Source organism: Carassius gibelio, chromosome B5 (genome assembly GCF_023724105.1).
Source record: "Carassius gibelio isolate Cgi1373 ecotype wild population from Czech Republic chromosome B5, carGib1.2-hapl.c, whole genome shotgun sequence".
Taxonomy (NCBI): domain Eukaryota; kingdom Metazoa; phylum Chordata; class Actinopteri; order Cypriniformes; family Cyprinidae; genus Carassius; species Carassius gibelio.
The window spans coordinates 12,601,394-12,624,162 of record NC_068400.1 but is presented as its reverse complement, the minus strand read 5'-3'; the positions used below and the strand labels follow the sequence as shown (position 1 = coordinate 12,624,162).

General features: G+C 36.4%; 1 protein-coding gene across 2 annotated transcripts in view; it reads right to left on the bottom strand.

Moving 5' to 3' along the window:
* The window catches only part of nipbla (NIPBL cohesin loading factor a), a 51,913-nt gene extending 29,864 nt beyond the window's left edge, over positions 1-22,049 (bottom strand). Inside the window, exons 1-9 of one of the 2 annotated variants that reach the window (XM_052556387.1) lie at positions 21,912-22,049; positions 19,888-20,037; positions 18,119-18,284; positions 14,818-14,954; positions 13,805-13,913; positions 5,834-5,988; positions 5,702-5,757; positions 4,691-5,060; positions 3,368-4,045 (exon numbers count right to left, since the gene is read on the bottom strand). In XM_052556387.1, coding sequence (XP_052412347.1) covers positions 3,368-4,045; positions 4,691-5,060; positions 5,702-5,757; positions 5,834-5,988; positions 13,805-13,913; positions 14,818-14,954; positions 18,119-18,284; positions 19,888-19,951 — 1,735 coding nt within the window. In that variant the 5' untranslated portion in view covers positions 19,952-20,037; positions 21,912-22,049. Of the gene's footprint in view, positions 1-3,367; positions 4,046-4,690; positions 5,061-5,701; positions 5,758-5,833; positions 5,989-13,804; positions 13,914-14,817; positions 14,955-18,118; positions 18,285-19,887; positions 20,038-21,247; positions 21,752-21,911 lie in introns of those variants that run through there. The other variant, XM_052556388.1, reaches the window with a different exon arrangement.
* Positions 22,050-22,769: the final 720 nt, after the last annotated feature.

Genomic DNA, 22,769 nt, shown 5'->3' with positions numbered 1-22,769 from the left:
TTGCGCATTATATTCTCGACACATGTGAAAGTCAACATAGCTCACGTAGTATAGACCCAGCTCCCAACCCAACTTTGAGAATAGATTAACGGCGTTAATTTTTTTATCGCCCGATAAGAGTCTCACGTTAACACAGCACGTCAGACTTTGTGCATTCGACTTGGGAGTGTGATGTCTGTGACGTCCCAAGTCTGGTAAATCTGCAAACAGATGCTTACTTGATAACATCAGTTAGCTCGCCTTGGCTACTGCAATTGTCATTTTTATTATCTTTTGTTTTTTTGTAAATATTTCTATTACTTTTTTTTTTTTATTCCATTATTTTAGTCATTTAACTTATTTCAGTTAGATTCCAAGGTATCATTTCTAACATTTATGTAGATTATTATTATTTTTTTTTTTCAGTATTTGTATTTTTTATTTATTTTTTTCACATAGCCTAAGCATTGATTTTTAAGTTTGTTTATAAAAAAATAAACTGCAGTAGCCAAGGCGAGCTATCTGATGTTATCAAGTACGCATCTGTTTGCAGATTTACCAGACTTGGGACGTCACAGACATCACAAAATCAGCGTACTATAGTATTGAGAAACGCATGCAGACCTACGTCACCAGTCTATTTGCTTAATCTTCCCGGTACTTTACACTGCATTGGAAACACAGAAAGCAACAGGTCTGGGGTCAAAAAGTTCCTTGGGAAAAAAGTTCCTGGTACAAATGTTCCGGGTAATTTCGGTGGAAACGCGGCATAAGTCGCATTTATTTAAAACCAAGAACCAAGAGAAAACATTACCGTCTACAGCCGCGAGAGGGCGCTCTTCTCAGGTGTAGACTACAGGAGCACTGAGCAGCATAGAGCGCCCTCTCGCATCTTTAGTTGTTTCTCTTGGTTCATTTCTCTTGGTTCATGTAAAAAAGTAATTTTGATAAGTCGCACCATGTTCAAAAGCATGTTAAATTTTACTGTGGAAAATAAGTTTGGCATTATAGTGTGATGACCATTGCCATTTTTTATAAACAAACTTAAAAATCAATGTTTAGGCTATGTGAAAAATAAAAAATTAAATACAAATATTGAAAAAATAATAATAATAATAATCTACATAAATGTTACCTTGGAATACCTTGGAATCTAACTGAAATAAGTTTAATGACTAAAATAATGGAATAAAAAAAAAAGTTATAGAAATATTTACAAAAAAACAAAAGATAATAAAAATGACAAAGCACATAAAAAAACCACATATACATATATATATATATATATATATATATATATATATATATATATATATATATATATATATATATACACACAGTGGGGCTCGAAAGTATGGGCATCCTTTGCAAAATCCATGAAAATGCAAGTAATTTTCAAAAAATAAGAGAGATCATACTAAATGCATGTTATATTTTATTTAGTACTGTCCTGAGTAAGATATTGTACATAAAAGATATTAACATTTAGTCCACAAGACAAAAAAAATGCTGAAATTATTAAAATAACCCCTCTCAAAAGTTTGGGAACCCTTGGTTCTTAATACTGTGTCCTGTTAAAATTTTTATAATAATTTAATAATTGTAATAATTTTTTGTCTTGTGGATTAAATGTTAATATCTTTTATGTACAATATTTTACTCAGGACAGTACTAAATAAAAAATAACATGCATTTAGTATGATCTCTCTTATTTTTTGAAAATTACTCATATTTTCACAGATTCTGCAAGGGGTGCCCAAACTTTCGAGCCCCACTGTATATATATATATATATATATATATATATATATATATATATATATATTAGGGGTGTAACGGTACGTGTATTCGTACCAGACCGTTTTGATACAGGGCTTTTGGTACGGTGCACGTTTGTACCGAATGACCGAATGCAATATTTTGTGTGAGGAGCACATGTACATTTTCGTGTTTCCAAACGAACACATTAAGTGGCGGAAGTCTCCGAGTTCAGCGCAAATCCCACCCTGCAGCTGATTTTTAAGACCGGTGACACACTGGCTGTGTAGCGGGAGCGTGGCGTTTCTGCTGCGTGTCAGTTGCGTGACGGCTGCTTCGTGTTTTCTGTGTCTTTACACACCAGAATCGTGCCTGACGTAGGTGACACAGAGGGAGACCGCCAACAGACCAGGATCATGTTTTCATGACAGCAATATCTATACTTCATGTTGAGCATAAATATAAAGCCTAATGATAAAGGACACTGTCAACAGTAATGATGGCAAAAGGCATCACACGAGTGTGAACATCACTACAACTAGGAAAAAAACGATTGTAATTCAAACGCAGCTCCCATCGGCATTTAAACAGACCTTTGCTCGGTCCAACGCAGTAACGAAATCTGAACAGGTCTAAAAACTGAAACTGTTGATGCTGCAACTTTTCACTTTGGAAAAGTTATATATATATTTTAAAAATGAGCAGGCCTACAAGCTGGGATTGGTAATGCTGCACTGTAATCATAGTTATTTATATTTTTCATTATATTTTATTATATGATATTGGTTCGAGACAGAGTATTTTATTTAGTGGAGAACTTTGCAGCAGTATTATTTCTTATTCTGTTTTATTTTATATATATTTTATTAAAAAGTATTTTTAAAAAAGTGTAAACAAATTGTAAAAAAAAAAAAAGTTTATAGAAATGAACAACCTGCAGTTTAATGTTTGCATTTCTTTCCCTTACGGTTACAGAAAACGAACCGAACCGTGACTTTAAAACCGAGGTACGTACCGAACCGTAATTTATATATACATACATTATATATATATATATATATATATATATATATATATATATATATATATATATATATATATATATATATATATATATATATATATATAACGAAAAGCAGAATTATAAACAGAAGCTCATTCAAAATATGAATAAATACTGTAATGGTAAATAATACTAAAATAGACTTATGACAATCAACAACCGTTTAAAATTAAACGTAACCAAATAACAAACCAGCTTTTACTAAATATAAAAACATTACTTTTATAAGAAATAAATACAACTATTTAATTAACAGTAAAGTTATTACTGTACAATTACTATGTACTCTATAATTGTAACCCATCACACAACAAATCTGGCAATACAAATGAGACACTATTTCAAAACGTATTTCAAACAAAACAAAACAAAAAACCTGGTAGCAGTTCAACTCTTACCAGCTGGAAAAGTCAAGAAACATTTCGCAACTACCCTTTTACGAGCAGCCAAGTAATACATCACCCTGTCTGGCTGTTCATTCAATTCAAAATGAAAAAAAAAAACTGTTCTCAGAGCGGGAAACGGTTCTTTAGAATGGAAAGAGCAAAGATAAAAGGAGTTCCCCTACCTTTCCCAGATCTCCCAGAGGAGAGCCTGTTTTTGCCAGACTTGGAGCCGCGCGAGTCTCTCTCCCTCGTGAGCCTCTGCACCTCATCGATGGAGAGTTTCTGCAGGACAACCACAGGCTTGACAGTCTTCTTCACGTCCACCTCTGGTTCCAGTCTCTCCAGCCGCACACACGGCTGCTTCCAGCCTTCTGGAATATCTCCTGCTCCGAGATCTTTCCTGATTTTGGGAATGGTGAAGTTTTTATCACCGTTGTTTTCACCTAGCATGTACGGAGGAAGCTCTGCTGGTTTACTCCCTGACTGAGCCGCACCCTCGGGTCTGTGCATCTGCCGCGGGGTATCGGGCTGATGCCGGTGTTCTGGGACGTGGTCATGCTTGTGTTTGAGGGCCTTCGGAGTGACCCCTTCCTGCGGCTCCTGAGGCCAGCGCTGAGCCTCGCTGGCAGGGATGGGCATGCCCATGAGGGCGTCCTCCACTCTGCCTGCTTGCTCCAAGCTCACTTGCAGGCCTGGGCGGCTGGCATTGGTGCCGGCGGCGCAGGCCTCCTGGGGGGCGAGCCTGTGCCCTGCATTAGCCCCTCCTCCTCCACCTGGAGCCCCAGAGCCTGAACCAGCTGTGCCCGCTGCGCCAGGCTCCTGCGGGTGAGAGTCCTGTTTGCGCTTCTTTAAAGGCTTATCTAGAGAGAGAAAGAGATCGCAAATAATAATTTGTATCGGGAAAATTGAGGGAGGGTTCTTATTAATGAAAATAAATGTCAAAACATGGGTCCTTAAGGCTTAATTTTCTTTTTAAACAATTTCTTCTTTCTTTCTTTCTTTCTTTTGCTTATGCAATGAAATATGATTTAGATATATAACTACCATTTAGATACATTTTTGGCATTTTTGCCTTCATAGGACAGTTAAAGGGAGGGCGCACTATCAAAACAATAACAATCACGTGGTTTGATGACGCTAAGAAGGAGCGTGGAATTATACTTCCACATTTGTCCACAATATAACCTAACCTAACTAATATCATTGACAGGTGACTGCACTGCCCCGTGTCACTGTTTAGAATGGGAATTTTCTCATGATTTACAAGTAGTTGAAAACATTAGAGATATTGTTAGTAATCAGCTGGACAAAATATATAACACTAGCCTAATGGTTTTTGGATATTTTACTGCAAATATCTTACAAATTGTACCTTTAAGAGGAAGCAAAGTGGGAGAGAGAGAGAGAGAGAGAGAGAGAGAGCGAGCGAGAGCGAGAGGAAGTTTCTATATCAGTGAACATATCCATTTTGGAGACAATGTGCTTAGTGACATCCTGCATCATACCTTTATCCTGCACCTCTTTCGCGCCACGTTCTGTCTCCATGGCCGCTTCATTTTCCATCCTTTCTATTGCAGCAAGAGCCTCAACAAGCTCTCCTTCTGGGTCTGAACCGGGGTACATTCCCCCAAGCTCCACCTCTGCTGGCCTGGCCTGTGACTGCCTCAGGATCAGCTTAGTGGGGTCTTTTGTTGGCGAGCCCACAATATCATACACCGCAGCCTTATCGGCTGGGTCCCGCTCTCCCTCGTTGGGCTTTAGACCGCGCTGCTTGTCCGGGGAGCTCAGATGCATTTCTTGAGCCCCGTCACAAGGAGGAGTGTAAGGTGGAGATGACTGCAGTATGTGAGACGTGAAACCCGCCCTCATCTGATCCTAATAGTTTCCAGAGAAATCAGAACAGCTTCTTATATAAAAAAAAAGTTGACCAAAACATACATTTTTAATTTGATGGCCAATGCAAATATTCTATATTCTATATTCTATATATATATATATATATATATATATATATATATATATATATATATATATAAAATATTTTTTCTTCTAAACCAATCTAAAATATAATCAAAAGTATAGTAAAATACATGCATAGCAACTGTTGAAATTAAATGTATATTTATTTGACCTCACATTTACAAAATTAGAAAATCATTTAAAAATGTATTTTGAAAATTAAACAGATTTTATGGCAAATTTGTGATTCTGTAATCCTATAGAATTATAACCAACAGTGACATGGAATTTTTTATATATATATCTGCGATATAAAGTTAATATATATTATAGTAAAAATGCATAGCACCTGCTAAAAATAAATATATATTTACATCCTTATTTAAACATTATATTTTTGTATTCCATTTTGTTTAAAAGAATAGGAGATCTATGCATACATGTGCTGGCATTCTCGGCGTTGTCAGAATTCAAGTCCCAATATTCTGACACATCAGCAAAACAGAAAAACTGGTGACTGTTGGTAGACTATTAATGTAGAACAAACTTTTAAATACCTTATTCTCGTGAACATTTCTCATGCCTCCTGGAATCATCGGGCTTGCTACTGAACCTGTAAAAAAAACAAAGTTTAAATAAGCCAGAGAACCGACTATGGAAGAGGTTCTCTATAGATCTGTCCTGCAGACCTTGCTGTAGATGCTGGTGTTGACTGTAGGCTGGAGGGTGTGGGTACTGTCTGTAGCCAGTAGCAGGGCTCTGAGGGGCATAAGGGCTGGGCACTGGGCTGCTCTGCTGAGGCAGAAACCGTCCACCAGAACCAGACTGTCCCGGCACAAAGCGCCTATCACAAGGAACATGAAGAGACATGGTCAACAGAGAGATTTTAATAAATCTACTTGCCAACACTGATATGTAAAAAAAGGAATACGGAATAAACATTTTAAATTCAAAAACAGAAAATAGTTATTTTAAACTGCACTGTGTTTTTAATTAAATAAAAAGCAGTAATAGTAATAATAAATACCATTAATCATAATTATTATAAATTCTAAAACAATTCCAATTATTTATAAAGTTATTTCTAAATAAGAGTGTACTCACACTAGCTAGTTTGAACCGTGCCCGAGTGCGTTTTACCACCAAAGCGCGGTTCGTTTGACTAGTGTGAGTGCTCCGAACCGTGCCCGGGCGTGGCTCGATTAGCCGGCCCTGGCCCGCTTGGAAGAGGTGGGCCAGAGCACGGTTCAGTTGGACTCGGGCGCGGTTGGCATGCAGTGTGAGCGCTAACCACGCCGGAGCACGGAAAAGGACGCGTTGCGTCATGGTTTTGCGACGCTCCAAAACCAACATGGCGGGGAAAGGAACGCTTTGGTCTACGGCAGAGGTGCAAAACGCATAAAAACTCAAAACTGCAAAGTCCTTGCTGCTCTTCAGCTGGTCCCTTGCAAACATCCTCATACGAGCAGCACGATTACGTGAAAATTTTCTCGCCACTAAGGCGACACATTTGTTTAACAACAGGCTGTGAGAGGACTGTGGACCAAACGACACAAAATTATCCACAAATAAAATAGAGCGATGGACTCCATTGTGTTCAGAGAGCACCGCTCTTCCTGTTTATCCCGAAACCGTCGCACCATAATGACGTAAGCGTGCTTTGGCACGAATGCTGAAACCAGGCTATATGTGAGTGCAGGCCAGTGGGGGAGTGGGGAGGGGGGACAATCGTACTCGGGCTGGTTCATGGCAACCGTGCCTAGTGTGAGTACACCCTAAAATGTTACTATTGTAATATTTAAATGTAAAATGTTACACCAACAAGCTGTTATTTTATCTGAAAGCTACACAAAGCCCTTCGGGTTTCTCTTTACAAGCTTGGAAACAAGGTTGGAGCAAGTTGTGTTTCCAAATGGATGTTATAAGAGATCAAACTCAGAGCAGATGAGTAAAGAAGTATTTACTGTGAGATGAGCCTCACTAAGGTACTGAAAACACCAGATTATGAGCTGCTCATATGTAAAAGTGTAAAGTGCCTCACTTCACTATTGGGAAACATGCAACGCTTTTATTTAATTCAATCACAGCCTTTGCAATTTGATATTCACACTATGAAATAGTGTTGTCAAAAGACCCGGTACTTCAGTACCAAGTCGGTACAAAAAAAATGAAAATGTGACGGTACCAGGTTTCTTTAAGTACCAGTGGTAACGAGTACCCGGTCATCCACCTTGACGCACACAGCGATATGATTTCCGCAAAGCAGAAAACGCAGACGGAATCTCAAAATCCAGTCATGAAAATGAAACTTACATTTTAATATGAACAGTCACGGAATTTGTAAAAGTTAGCATAAATTAATCAAATAAAATGTCCATATGAACCAGTATCTGTAAATGTTAAGCCACAAAAGTTGTTCTGCGCGTCTCTGTGTCAATGAATGAATGAATGAATGAATGAATGACGTGTGGGTTTGTTTACTACATAGACTGAAGCGCGTGAAGGCTTGAAGTAATTTCAGCATCTGCCATCTCAATGAGGACATAAATACATAAACAACATCACTAGAACTGTTCTGAGTCACTTCACAAGCATTTTACCATTTCATTTGAGTAAAACCAGTGTCAACTTAAAGGTATTCATGGCAACCTGTCAAAACAACCCTCTACATTGCGAGTAAATCACTCGCATATGGGACTAAATTTTACTCTGGGCAAATAAATTATGTCTATTGTTAGCCACTGGCTAATAAATTCTAAGATTTTACTCGCCAGTGTTGTGTTCAAGGCTATTATAAGTTTAGCACATTTTCACTCACTGAACACTGACTGAGCGCTTCAGAGTTCTCCCTCCAGCAAGCGACCTGTACTTTTCAGTTAATCTCAATGGAAGCACAGCGAACCTGTATTTAATGAACTGTAAACTCTGTGTGAAGGCGCACGACTCGCTGTTACTGATAGCGCTGTTTCTCACACATGCATAGAGAGAGAGCGAGAGTCTTACCAAGCTGAATCAACGCGCTACATGTAAACTATATTCTTTGTTGTATTTTCCTGTCAAAATAATGGAGAACAAGCAGAAGTAATGCCGGTTTCTATGGTAGTTGGCAGAGCTAATGCGCAAATGGCAATTTCATTGGCTGGCGCTCATCTATTACTATCCCTGTATTGATTTCAGCAAATCAGTTTGACCGAACGCAGACAACGTGATTAATATTCATGAACCCAGCAGCTCATCAATCCATAGTGCATTGTATATTGTTAGTATGGTGGTAGAATTAGTAGTAGTATTATCTTTTAATAATAATATGATCTATTACTTTTTTTTTTACAAATATGACGAATATGCATTCATACATTGTTACCAAGTTTTAGTTCTAATCACTAAAGTTCTATCATTAAATAGTGCTTAATACAATAATATAATGCTTGACTGACTGATTAAGAAGCTAAGATTTAAGAAACTGTGCCATTTTACAAAGATAAGCTGATTGGAATTACATATGGGTTTTACTAGCCACTGGCAATTATTTTGCCAAGGTGAGCGTGGAGGATTGCAAAATAAAAGTTAATTTTTACTAGGGATGCACGATAATATCGGCACAACATCGGTATCGGCCGATAAAAGCTTAAAATGACCATCATCGGTATCGGCCGATATGAAAATTTCTGCCGATGAGCCAAACCGATATTCTCCAAGTGAAATAATTGACCTGTTTTTCAGATGTGAATGTCTGTCTACATTTGTAAAATAATACATTTATGGTAGAATCAGTACAGAAGAGATACATGGATTTCTCTTCAGTAAAATTAAAGTTGAAATATATCAGGAGAAAAATTTGTATATATATCGATATCGGTATCGGCCAAAAATTTTTTAAAATATCGGCATATCGAATATCGGCCAAAATCCAATATCGTGCATCCCTAATTTTTACATAAAGGCATTGTGCTAGAAATATTACTATTATTTAGTAAAATGTATGTGATACTGCTACTACTGTTGAAAAAATTAATAAAACTTAATTCTTTCAAGAAATAAATCACACAATATTTCTTCCATGTTTTAATTTTAATAGCAAATCCCCTTTATTTACCAAAAAATAAAATGTGTTTAAATTTCATTAATTAAAAGACTAATTAAATTTGGGTGAAACTTGTTTACTGTTTTTTAGTCCTGGGGTGTTTATTTTCGTTACGTTGTTCATTTTGAATATACCGCCATACGGGTGTATTTAATTACTTAGCGTTCGAAACAAACGTTATGCTGCACCATGGCCGTGCAACACTGTTTCAGACGGACCCTTTACAATGTTGCACTTCTAAGCGGAGCGTCGTTTTTTAAAGATTTTTTACATACCGAGTCTATTTTTGCTGTGCTGCAGACGCTGAATTAAATTGAAAGCGCTGTTCATAGGAAAAATGTACATGGATATACATGGAAACGCAGTCACATGGGTTTTTGGCTAGGTTTAAAACAAGAAAAAGAGCACTTTTAGACAAACAAGGAAAACAATATATATGTTCACTTTATGTTCACTAAAAATTTAAATGCAAAATGCACAAGACTGTTTCTGTCTGTGGTGTTTTAATTTTAAATATTTTAATGAAAAAAGTAGGCTAAATATTGTGTTTAAATTAGTGCTGTCAAAATTAGCGCGTTAACGCATTCGATTAATTTGAAATATTTAACACGTTAAAAAAAAATAACGCAATTAACGCGGTTGCAGTTTTTTTTATTTCCATTTGTGGCCTATGTGTGTTCAACGTGCAAAGAAATATGGATAAGACCAAGGAAGGACTTTTAGACGGAAAGTTTCAGTATAAAACTCTGCCGGATTACTCTTGTCTGCCACAAGAAACATTACTCTTCATTCAGTCTGCCACAAGAAACAGCAACATTAAAATCATGAACTCAAATGTCATTGTTTAAAAAAAAAAAACAATGACTGTAACAGTGCATAAATCAGACCTTTCTGTAACGCTAACGTTAATAAGCTTAAGCGAAAATAACGAAATAATTGTGTAGCGGAGTAGGCTATTTTTTGTACACAGTGCCGCGAACTGTCAATCACTCCTGTGCGCGTGCATCACTGTCCTCCTCAGCTGCAGCAACTTGCGCTCTCTCTCTTCATCAAGCTTTAAAACAAAAAGGGGACAAAAAGATCATATTGTCTTTGTGCATAGGCTTTAGATTAATTAGATAAATGAATATCTAAATTTGTGCCTTGCCGTCTACGGTATTTTTTTTAGAACTTAGAAAAAAGATGCTGCAGCCAATGAACAGCCAGCGGGAGCTGAAGGACGACTCAACCTCCGCAGACAGTTTGTAATGTTTATCAGACAATAAATACTCAAGATTTTGCTTTAGTATAACTCACAACGAGTTTCACACACCTTCTCCGGCCACGTTGAGTTGTTGACACTTAACAGTGGGAAAAGCGACACATGCGCTATTCACTTGTATAACTTAAGGGTGAATGGGTAATGTAGTTTCTGCTCTGGGTGGGATGAATTAGGAAGCTTGCATTGTGAAGGGCGCTCTGAAAATCGGCAGTGCAGGTAAAAGATTAAAACCTCTATTAAAACAGATGTCCAAATGAGCGTACCGGTACGCTACAAGCACGTTCTGGGCGCACGGAGAGGTGGCGGTACGCTCAAGAGCTATATTTGGAAGAGGCGGGTACTGAGTACAGGTGCATACCTGCCCACTTAAAGCACTGGCAATGACTATACTTTGGAATTTTTTTGCAGTCCACTTAGAATTCAACATGGAAATCATTTTTGTTTTTTATTGGCATTGATTGTTTTGAAATTCAAATGGTACTTACATGCCTGTGTTTTTATTTCTGTAATAAATATGGCTTTCAAGCCAACAGTTAATTTGGAGGATATTGATGGTTTATTGCAGGTATGTTGTTTACATGAGAAAATCTGTGTTACAAGTTAAACAAAAATTCCAAAAAACAATCATATTTTGAATTTAAATAGTTTCTTTGTCTTGAGTTTACATTAATTATTTACATTTTACATTTACATATCCAAAAAGTTTCAGTCTTTTAATTGCGATTAATCGCGATTAATCGCGATTAATTTAAAAAAATTGTGCGATTAATTAGTTAATTTTTTTTAATCGATTGACAGCACTAGTTTAAATGTTTTGCCGCTTGCTTCAGCAGCATATTATACAAACCTAGAAGCAAAATGCATTAATAATGCATTGTTTATATTTATTGAGTTTAAACTAATGTGTATATGAAAGTAGGGATGCACCGAAATTTCGGCCACCGAAAATTTTCGGCCGAAAATGGCTTTTTCGGTTTTCGGCCGATAGACTTTTATCACCGAAACAACACGGCCGAAATGTTGTGATGACGCAAACAGAAACCGCGACCTGCACGTGCACCTGCATAACGCAGACCACGAGCTCCAAGCGACATTCACTTAACATCAGTGAGAACATTCTCTCTCTTCTTACTCCTTTATTCGCAGCACCAAAATGTCTCCTAATAAAGAGTTTAAGACGGACCACGAAGTAAAAACAAAGAAAAGTACAGTCTTATAGAGTCTGTTAGCACACGTCTCACTGAGATCTTTTCGGATCCTCTGCACTTCGCGAATGTGCTTGATCCGCGTTATAAAGACCATTACTTGGATGCGGAAATAAGGCAGCGCGCACGAGATATGATCCAGGCCGCGCTGGATGCGGAGAACCCGCGTGGAGACGGAGAAGCGCCAAGCGCAGGAGACAGATCAGAGCGCAGAAAAGACTGGTCTCTGCTCCAGATGAGTGGCATGCACCATCGTTGTCTGATATGTTAAGTGAAATTCTGCAAGAAAGTGCCTCAAATAATAATAATACGTTGGCTATTTTGTTCTTAGGCTACTATATATATATATATATATATATATATATATATATATATATATATATATATATACACACACACACACACACACACACACACACACAAACATATATACATACATAATATCAGATTGTAGCCATATTTATGCTAGATTTTCTGCTAGATTTCTGCTTTAATTTGATAAAAATGTTTATTTATGCCCTGGCCCTATTTAAATACACTCTCTCAAATATTTCTCAAATGTCAGGCAGATGACAAGCTCAACTGCTCAACAGCTAGATGGTTATCTGTCTGAAGTCCCCATCCCCAGAAGTGATAACAGTCTTGCCTACTGGAGAAGTAATGCACTTTCTAGTCCTACAGAGAACAATTTCAAATGCACTTCACCTAAATGCACTTTGTTTTTATGAGAGAACTGTTCATTTTAAAACCTTTCTGCAGGCCAGTAGGCCTGTACATTATTATTAAATATGAGTGGGATACATTTTTGGTTTGAATTTTATTTGTGCTTAATAAATATTTGCATCATTTGTAATTATGTATTTTTATGTTTTTTTTTAAATAAGTTATGTAATTGTAATTATCTTTGAAACTTTAATAATAATTTATGCAATTGCAATGTCTTAATTTTAGTAAAGTTAGTACACGGTCATAGCAATAAATGCAATGGTACTAATAATTGGCATAATTTCTTTCGGTGTTTCGGTTTTCGGCCTTGGTTTTCTCTTTTTCGGTTTTCGGTATCGGCCAAGAATTTTCATTTCGGTGCATCCCTATATGAAAGATTGTTACTGTTCTGTGATAAAAGACTTACAATGCTGAAAAAAAAAAAATTATTATTATTATTATATATATATATATATATATATATATATATATTTTTTTTTTTTTTTTACATGATATGAAATCAAAACAAATGAACAAATGTTGTGTTTGTGGACTAAACCGACGCGGATCAGTAGCGGACTGTAAACGTGTCCTGTGTGAAAGCACAACGAGTCCGTGTGTGAAACAGGCGTTACAGCCAAAAAGGAAGCCTGGTCTGTTGTTTGGAGGTTTTTTGGTTTACAAAAATCCAACGTCGACCAAACATCCATTTTATGCAAGTGCTGTCGGGCTAAAATTGTCGAGCCAAAGGTGGCAACACAAGCAATTTGCTCCAGCACCTCAGCCGCAAGCACATCTTGGAATATCAACCAGCAGAAAATGCATTGTACACCTGATTATGTATAAAAAAAATAAAAAAAGTCATAAACTGGAAAACCGGGTATAATAATAAAAATAAATAAAACGTGATATACATTTTTGGTCAAACTGCCCAGCACTACTGTTTTTCATAATTATATTACTTGTAGAAAACTTTAAACACAATTGTAAATAAGTATGAAGAATGGCATTGGTTTTATTTTTAGTGATAAAAAGTTTTTGTTTTTTATTAGCATATTTTTTTGTTTTGCTTTGGTAACGAAATTGGTACCGAGAACCGGGGATCGGTTTCACTGGTATTGGTACCGAATACTGGAATTTTGGTACCGTGACAACAATACTATGCAACAACAAAATCTCAGGTTTTCATGATTAATCAAGTTTTTCCTTAGCACAGCATTAATTGCTTAATTCCAAATCACATACATATTAAATCATACATGGTATGATAAAAACATACTGCATGATGGCTTTAATTGTAAACAACAGCAGTTGTTGGCTAGCTTCATATGATAAAAAATAATGAACATGACAGATAGAATCAAATGTTACTCCACATAAAAACTGAATTAGAAAGCAGACTCACCCAGAAGGGCTGTGGGACATAGAGGCCTGGTAATTGGCAGAAGCTGGACTTCCCTGCATGGAGCCATGCGTGATTTTATACGGCGGTACCATTGACTGCTGACTTATACCTGTGAAATACAAGAGTTTGAAAAATAGTCTGGATGAGAAACAACTGGCAGAAAAGCTACTATAACAACATAACATCACTTGAGATGGTTACTGAAAGTTTAAAGACTGGCAAGGTTCCAATAAGCCATATCAAACCATTACATCATCTTTGCTGCTCTGATATATTAGAGTAGCAAAGAATGAAATAATGCATTATGTCACTGAAATGAAATCCCAGAACTTAAAACAAAAACTATTTATTAACTAGATATTGAATATGTCTAGTTATATTAAATCCTTTTTTAAATGATTCTTTCATGCATTTTTTTGTGACATTTCCATCATTACATGGTAAAGTATGTTGTCCAAAAGTAGACAAAGGTTTCTATTTATTTTTAGGCACTAATTTTTTTTTTTTTTTTTAATAGACGAGTTTGCTGTGCTTAGCAAACTCTAAATTCACAATACACATGTCCTGGCACAAGTCAGCATGCATTTTTTTGCGATCCTGTCAATGTAATGCAGACTTTGTAAACAACAATATTACATGTGGAAAATATATCTGTTTATATGCTTTTTATATTAAAAAAGTTGGATTTTATATACTGACATTTTTGGCATACATAACAAGAAACAAATTCAAATAAATTATTTCTCCTTAAAGTACATTATGGGGAAATAATTCACTTGATTTAGTTTCTTCTCAGTTTCATAAATGTTATCTTCTTTGGATAACTGAAGGTCAGAGAAAAACAATGCCTCTTTCTGTAGTTCTGATGGGAAAATCATGTTCTAGGTAGAGGAAAGGGAGACAAAGTCTGTCTTATCAGAAGGAAAAAAGCCGCAAAAATAACTACAAATTCAGTGCAATCTATCAAGCTTGTAGAAGTATAATTTTCCCTATGTGCTTGGATTGACTCGTACCCGCCTGGGCCTGATACTGGGGAGTGCTTGGTGCGGTCTTATTCCTGAAGATGTTGGGGTTCCTAGACAGCAAAAGCTGTAGCAGCACTGGTACATCTCCCTCCAACTCATCACTGCCAAGGCTGTCCTTCAGCTCTCTGAGGAAAAATATATCAGAGTTGTCGAACTTGCACACCACTGAAATAATACACAGTGCCCTATGATTTCCACAATGCGTAAAACAGCACAATAGCACAAATAATTGTAGAATCACTAATTAATAGTTTCCGGCATTTTATATAATTGTTCGACAATGTTTTTATTTTTTCTTTGCCCCGAAATACAATACAAGTCTTCAGATGGAAGATGCTTGTTTTATTGCTTTCCTACTGATACGAAGACTCTGGGTGTGTAACAGGATTATCTTGATGGACAAAATGTTTAAATTTCATGAACTATGAATGAACTTAGAGCTTGTTTTTTGCAATAATCCAAAAGCCTATGGAAAAATCATATTGGCATTTGTCGAGGGAACCAGCGCAATGCTAACAGCCAATCAGCCTACAAAGTGATGTCAATTGGTGCTTTCCCACTGCATGGGACGGCTCTGTATTTTTCACTTTTGGGGGGGGTTTCCACTGGGTATAGTTCCTGGTACTTTTTATAGTACCACCTCAGCTAAGGTTACCATTGAACCATACAGTTACCAAAACATGACGTGTAAACTCTGACGATCACTGGTTGGAAAGAATCGTTGATTCCTGCGTCACTGAACTTGCAACACAAAAGAGCCGCTAGATTTAAATCAGCACAGATCGAATGCAACTATTTTGAACGTGCACACCTTTTTTAAACAACCAAACAGTTTTGTTGTCTGTTGAGGAAGTACAGACATTCCTCTCATTGATAAAGTGGAAAAGCGTCAATAGTTATAAAATATATAACATGATAATGAGAACACTATTATAATAAAACGTTAGGAATTCTTTTGGTTTTGTTTCCGTGTTTCTGCGCGTTGTTGCGGAAAGAGACAAGAGCGTATCCATAACAGACGTTACACATTCTGATTATCACGTAACTTAGTTTGAGTTTATGTATGTATTTGGTCTTTTTGTACGTATATTCAGCGCGTTGTTACAGGAAGAGCCAATAGCGTATCCACACATCTGACTATTTGGGGTTTGTAGCGCAGGTGCACTGCAATATTTGAAATAGTCTTCTTCTGTTGTACACAGTGAAGGCGAGCCAGTGGATATCATACAAGCAACGTGCAAACTTTGTGCAAGTCAAACTTATGCCGTTAAAACATCTTTAACCATGATAGTGAAAGTAAAAACTGACTGCACTTTTGGCATCTGAAGACGCACACAATAACAGTGCATATTCTATCAGAGACGACGAGAGATGATTCTTTTTCTTTTAAATGTATTTCTTTAATGTTTCTCTTGTGGCCCGAACATAGTGAAAACAATGAGAAGAAATGTATTTTGTACTGAACAGGCTTTATGTTTGATTGATGTTAAAGTGTTTAACACTTTTTTTAGGTGAGACTTTTTTGGTAATCAGGCTCTCCAAAATTGTGGATTTAAATTTATCAGCCATCATATCGGTTATCGGCTTTAATTTTTTTTATAAAAATGTTAATATCGGTGCATCCCTATAATAAATAAATCTCATTTTAAACTGTTTAACTGATAGTATTAGTATTAATCGGTCAAAATTCTTAACGGTCGGTTAACAGTTAAAAGGAACACCCCTAATATGAAGTCTGAATGTGTGAATGAGTGGCACAGTTTTATATACTACATTAGGGTTTTGCCGATGAAGAAATTTTCTCACCGGTTAATTGACGTGTTACAACACCGGTATTACCGGTATCCCCAAGGGACGTTCCCTCTTTTTTTCGCTTTTCTTTGATTTTAAATATTTTATAAAAGTGCAGTGCGCATTTTACTTTCACTTTCAAATAGCGGCAATTCTGCGTTAAGCAATTGTTAGTTTTTAGTTTGTTTGAATTTTCCCTCTTTTTCAATCTTTCATTGATTTTTAAATAGCTTAAAGGTGCCGTTCGCATTTTACTTTCACTTTTGATTTAGCGGCAGTTTGGCATCAATTGCTTGAATGCAACAACAAAATACAACGTCAAACTCACTTTAGCCTATTTATAAAACATAAAACTTTTATTAAAAAATATATACCATGCTATAGGGCAGGCTCTGCCTAATATAAAATAACTTGCATTAGGTTTAAATAGGTATACAAAACATAATAAGTAAATAAGTAAACATGTATTATATAACCAAATAAAAATAAAAATGTAGAAAGTTTATTAGCAAAAGGAGTAAGAAAGCTTTGAGGCACGGCATACACCTTGATGTCAAATAAAATAAATAAACACAAAGTTAAAATAAATTAAAAATCAGCAAACAACGTGAAGGCAATTAAATAAGAAAAACAAAAACTTCCAGAAATCACCTTAGATAAATGGCAGAAGTCAAAAGGCTTTTTGCATCTTGTTTGTCTCATCTCACTCTTCTCCTCACTGGAGATATTAAATCTGATCTGTGATGCGACTGTTGTTCGGCACACTGCATTGAGCAGCTGCAATCAGTTTTTAATTGTAGAGTCTGTTCTTTTACTCAACTTAATGATTTTTAATACTGTAAAAACTCTAAACGACAGTAAGGGTATGAAATATTGTGAACTACACACAAAAATGCAAAGATCTTCCCTCCAGCCAATCAAACATTTGGTTTAACTTGAAGAAATTATGAAAAACATATAACTACTATTCAAGTGGAATGCATTTTTCAGAGTGGCAACAACAGTCTATTAAAATATTTTAGGAATGTAATTTCTTTTGTCCACATTTACATTTAAATTGTAAGCTGTGCAGCACTTTAAATGGTTCGGTAAAAATTGGGATTGATCACATTTCATTTGATTACACTTGAAAATATTTATGAATTCATATGCATGCTTTATTAGTTTTATGCATTCATTTGATTAGCACTATTTTTGATTCAATAATAAAACACAATTTCTGAAAATTAAAACATTTCATAGCCCCTATTATACTCCAAAATAATTTTAAGTAATTAAGTAAATCAAGTTTGATAAGTTCAATTGATTACAGACATCTGTTTTGATTATTAAAATTTCATTAAACCATTAAAACAGAGTCCAGAAAAAAATAAATGTAAAACATGCAATTTGGGAAACAATTTTTTTACTTGTTTTATGGAGCAGAGAATTTGATTTAGAAAGAGCAGGCATATAGAGAAATGGTGTATGTAATGGGCAAATGTAAGCAGAAACTCACATGTGCTCCATGGAGACCTGGCTGAGGCTGCTGGCGAGCTGAGAGACCAGAGTTTCATCCCTGCAGCCCATCAGACGCCCCACTTCCTCGGCTACACGCCCACTGTACAGCAGGCTCTTAGTGGTGGTGCCCGGTAAAGGGGAGGGCAGGGGCAGCTGGTTCAACACTGTACACACAAACAGAAAGTGATAAGGCAAAGCTTTCTTTATTACATGAACCCCCAAGGTAGAAATCTAACAGCCACCTAAAGTGCAGTCAGAGATGTTCTGACGCATCCAATCTAAATAACCCTCTACATAGCCTACATGAATCAGAGTCCAAGAAAGCAATGTCTTATCAGCTAAACCTGACGATAATCCAGATGTTGCAGCAAATTATCTAATATAAACTATCACTCAAAAGTTTGGGTTTGGCAAGATTATTTTTACCTTCTGCTGGATGAAGTAAATACTTCAATTCAGAATGGATGGTATAAAGAGTCAACTGAAGGTTTAAAATGCTAATAAAATATTTCAGCACAATTATTTTAAACATTGATAATCCAAAATGTTTCTTTAGCAGATTTAGATTTATGAGGGATTGTGTGACATTGAAGACTGGAGTAATGATTCTGAAAACATGGCTTGACGTCAAAGGAATATATTTAATTTTAAAATAGATTCAAATTAAAACAGTCATTTTTAATACAGTAGTCAACATTGTGGATCAGAAAAGTTAATCAAAGTTGTCCTAAGACAAGAACGCATTTTGGTTTTAAGACAACTTTATTGAAAGGTTTTGATCCACTTCAATGTTGACTAGTGTTTTTGCAGTATTTTGATTAAAGAGATGCATCCTTTGTATGCAGAGTTAACTTAAATCTGACCAACCCCAAACTTTTGAACGGTAGTGTAAATAATGAAAAACAACAACAAAAAACAACTATTTTATGATGTAAGAGCCTTATTAAAAACAAAGCATTCAAGTATCTCATAACGCACTGCTCAATTTAACATTTAGACTTTAAATTCTGAAATAATACATGTATACTTGTGAGTTCAATAATAAAGTATATGAAAAATTGTTTTAAAAATCTTAAAATCCTAAAATTCTTTTTTTTACTTTTTTCCAGAGGAAACATTCCTGAAGACTTACAATGAACTCATATGCAAAATGATCTGCTTCCCACAAAAAGGTTTTATAAAAAATACTACAATTTTGGAAGTAAAAACATACTACCCATATTTTTTTAAATAGCGCTACCAATGCAAAGCTTGTATTTCTCTCTACAAGCTGGAAAAAATGTCTACAAATGAATATTAATTTTTCATCTTCTGTTGTGAGCTATGAGGTCATTATATGCTTTTGTTGAAGCCCATAAAGCACCACAAATAATGTAATCGAGTCAGTAACCCTTAATATTTAAATATATGCATATATATGCATATTATGCAATACACCAAAAATAAATTTTTCTATAAATAAATAATATTTTTAAATTAGCTGTTTTATATTTTCCATTGCTTTCAATTTGATTGTTATTTGCAAAGTTTTATGTGATCATAGTTTGTCTCACTAAAGCCCTTAAGTCCTGTAACTGTTGTTGTTTTGCCCAATTTTCCAATATTTTTTGCTCCAATTTAAGGATTAGAAGGTTGTTATAATGTTGGGTTACTTCCTTTCACAAAATCCTTTTTAAAATCCCAATGGGATAAATTAATAGAAAAAATACTTCCAAAAGCAACGATGCTGAAAGCGTGAATTAAGAATAGTGGGATTAGGGTACTTACAGTCAGTGAGACCAGCGATCCCAGCAAGGGTTGTGATGGGCACATGTGGCATGTCCCCATTCATACTGACGGCTGGGCACAGAAGTCTTATGCACACAGAGTTCCACAGAGATATTTAACCGCTGACCATCCCTCACATCTCACTCAATCCTAAAGGAACAAAAGAGATGAATGAGGTTGTGATATGGGATGTTGTCTAACAAGCTTAATTTGTTTGTTACGGAGTCTCAGTCAATTTTGTGCATAGTTCAACAGTCACTATATTTCCTGGCAGAATCAGTCCACTCAGACATACTGTCTGTAACAGGTGTATTGATTTCTGTGTGCACTAACTGCCACGTAGAGGAGCATTATGTGAGTCCAATAACATTACTATAGTGCAGACAGCCTGATGGACACACCCACTCTGGACAGACAGAGGATGGACCATGGACACACCTCTCATTAGATATGCAAGCCCAGCCCTGTCTCTCTCAAGGGACCAATGACAGCTGGGAGATGGTAAGCGCATAGTAAGCACAAAAGAGCAGATGCAAAGATGCAGACCTCACATAATCAAGCAAGAACACCTTTTAAGCACATTCAAAACCTCATACTACATCACTGCTCATGGGACAACAATTAAGCAGTAAGTATTTATGTTTCAACAACTGCATTTTAAATGATAAAAACCGCTTTTGTAGTATCAAAAAACAATTCTGCAGACATTTCCGCATCCGGGCTATTTAGAGTGCATTAATATTCATGACTCATTTGCATGTGAAACTGTATTCGAAAGGTAAACAGTGCAGCACTGAGCTAAGACGATGCAAAACGGGGTACTTCTGTTGCACTGGCCCCTTTAAATGCCAATACTTGACTTTACATTCATGAATCCATTCCAATGATTTGCATGCAGGTTTTATGACAACAACAACTCGACAGCGACATTCCCATAATACACCTTTTCATAATCAAACATTCTGTCGCTAAAAATTTAAATTCAACAATCAGGAACGTTTTCAACATCTCCAGCAATAAAGTGTTTATATTTCTTACCGAAAACAGATGCAAGGGACTTTGACTTGGCTTAAGTTCTGAATGCAATTATCTGCCCAATTTATAGTATTATTCTCGAAATCATTAACGCAATGTACAATTAAAATATATGACAGGTCATACAGTGGAGTGAAGCATCACATCTGTGCAAACAGGTTAACGTAAACACAAATTGACCAAAAACACAAGTGTTGACAAGTCGATCACCACAGAGAGGAACCATTCATCCTCAAAGCGTTTCACTGACGTTTATTCAGCCATAATGACTCAAAACATGGCTAACACAGCTACGTTATGAACACTAGTGAATGTAAATATTTACCTTAACACGCGTTCAAGCCGTTCGTGGGTTATCGAGAGATGCTTAGAAATGATTTAGATTATTAGCGTTAGCTCGGGATTTAATAGATTCCTTGAAGAGACTCGCTAGTTAGCATTGCTCTGATCTGCTATGTGAATTCTTACAGAAACCTGATCCGCCCGTGGTCTCTCTTATTTAAATAACATATTTAGTTATCTTCTACACGGTTTTCTGTGAATAGTTCAGTCGTTTAGTCTACTAAACGATAGCTGTTGCTATGCTAAACACTGGCCAGGGCTAGTTCGGCTACGCACATCTTTCTATCTCCGCGCGCGAACAATAAAAACACTTTTTCGCTGCCCTCCATTCGCTCCTTCACACTGTACGTGACGCGACGAAACGTTTTCGGTCATTACAAGGAGCGTGGGATATCTGTATATAATCCGTTTGAGTTCCCGCACAAAAGCGCTCGCCAGTGTTTGTGTCGGGAGGCCTCCGCGAGCTCCGCAGAAGCCTCGGACTCGACGCAGGGGGGCGCGCCGGAGGAGAGCGACTAGTCGAGCCGTTGCGACGTTCGTCTCCTCAGAGCCCTTCCGTCGAGAAAAAACAACTGGAAATGTGTCGAAATGTGATAAGGAACGCGAAGACGGCCTTAGGATAAATTGTGACAGGGTTTGATATTTACCTTAGCTTGGGGTAACTTCAAAGAAGAAAAAATAAGGGGACTGTTGTTGGGATGAGAGGCTGGTTATCGGTCTGCTGTGAGTCTCTGGCTCCCCCTCTCTGCTATAAACAGATCAGCGCGGGCTAGTGGGGTTTGTTTAGCCGAGCCAGCTAACAACAAGCCAACTCTATCTTTATCTGGGGTGGGGAAGGTCAGGCTTTCTCTCATCACACTTTAAATGTGTTTCATAACGGACCTGAGTTTAATTCAGCTCCTTGTGAACCCATCGACGCTTGTAGAACACAGTCGCTTACGTCTTTGTTTACCAACAAAAAACCCGACAACTGATGCTTTGTCGCCAGTTAGAGGGAATTGTAGGTTGACCGGAAATACAAATACTAATAACGTGATTATTTTCCCGCAGACACTATTGACGATTTCCAGCTGTCAGTGTGTTATTGCGACAAACACCTTTAACTAAGATCGAATTAGTATTTTTTAGAATATATATATATATATATATATATATATATATATATATATATATATATATATATATATTTATTTATATTATTGGACATCCCCAATTATTACATATCGTATAATAGTGTAATAATCATGTAATAGTGTTCACAATATATTTGATAATTAAATCACATACTTTAGAATGTAGAACCCTCATTTAATTTTTTCACATTCAATACATTGATATGCATCGTACTTTGTGCATGATGTGTGTGTGTGTGTGTGTGTGTGTGTGTGTATATATATATATATATATATATATATATATATACACACACACACACACATACACTGCGTTCTGTATATGAAGTATGATGAGTATTAATTATAAAGTATATTGCGAATAACGCTATT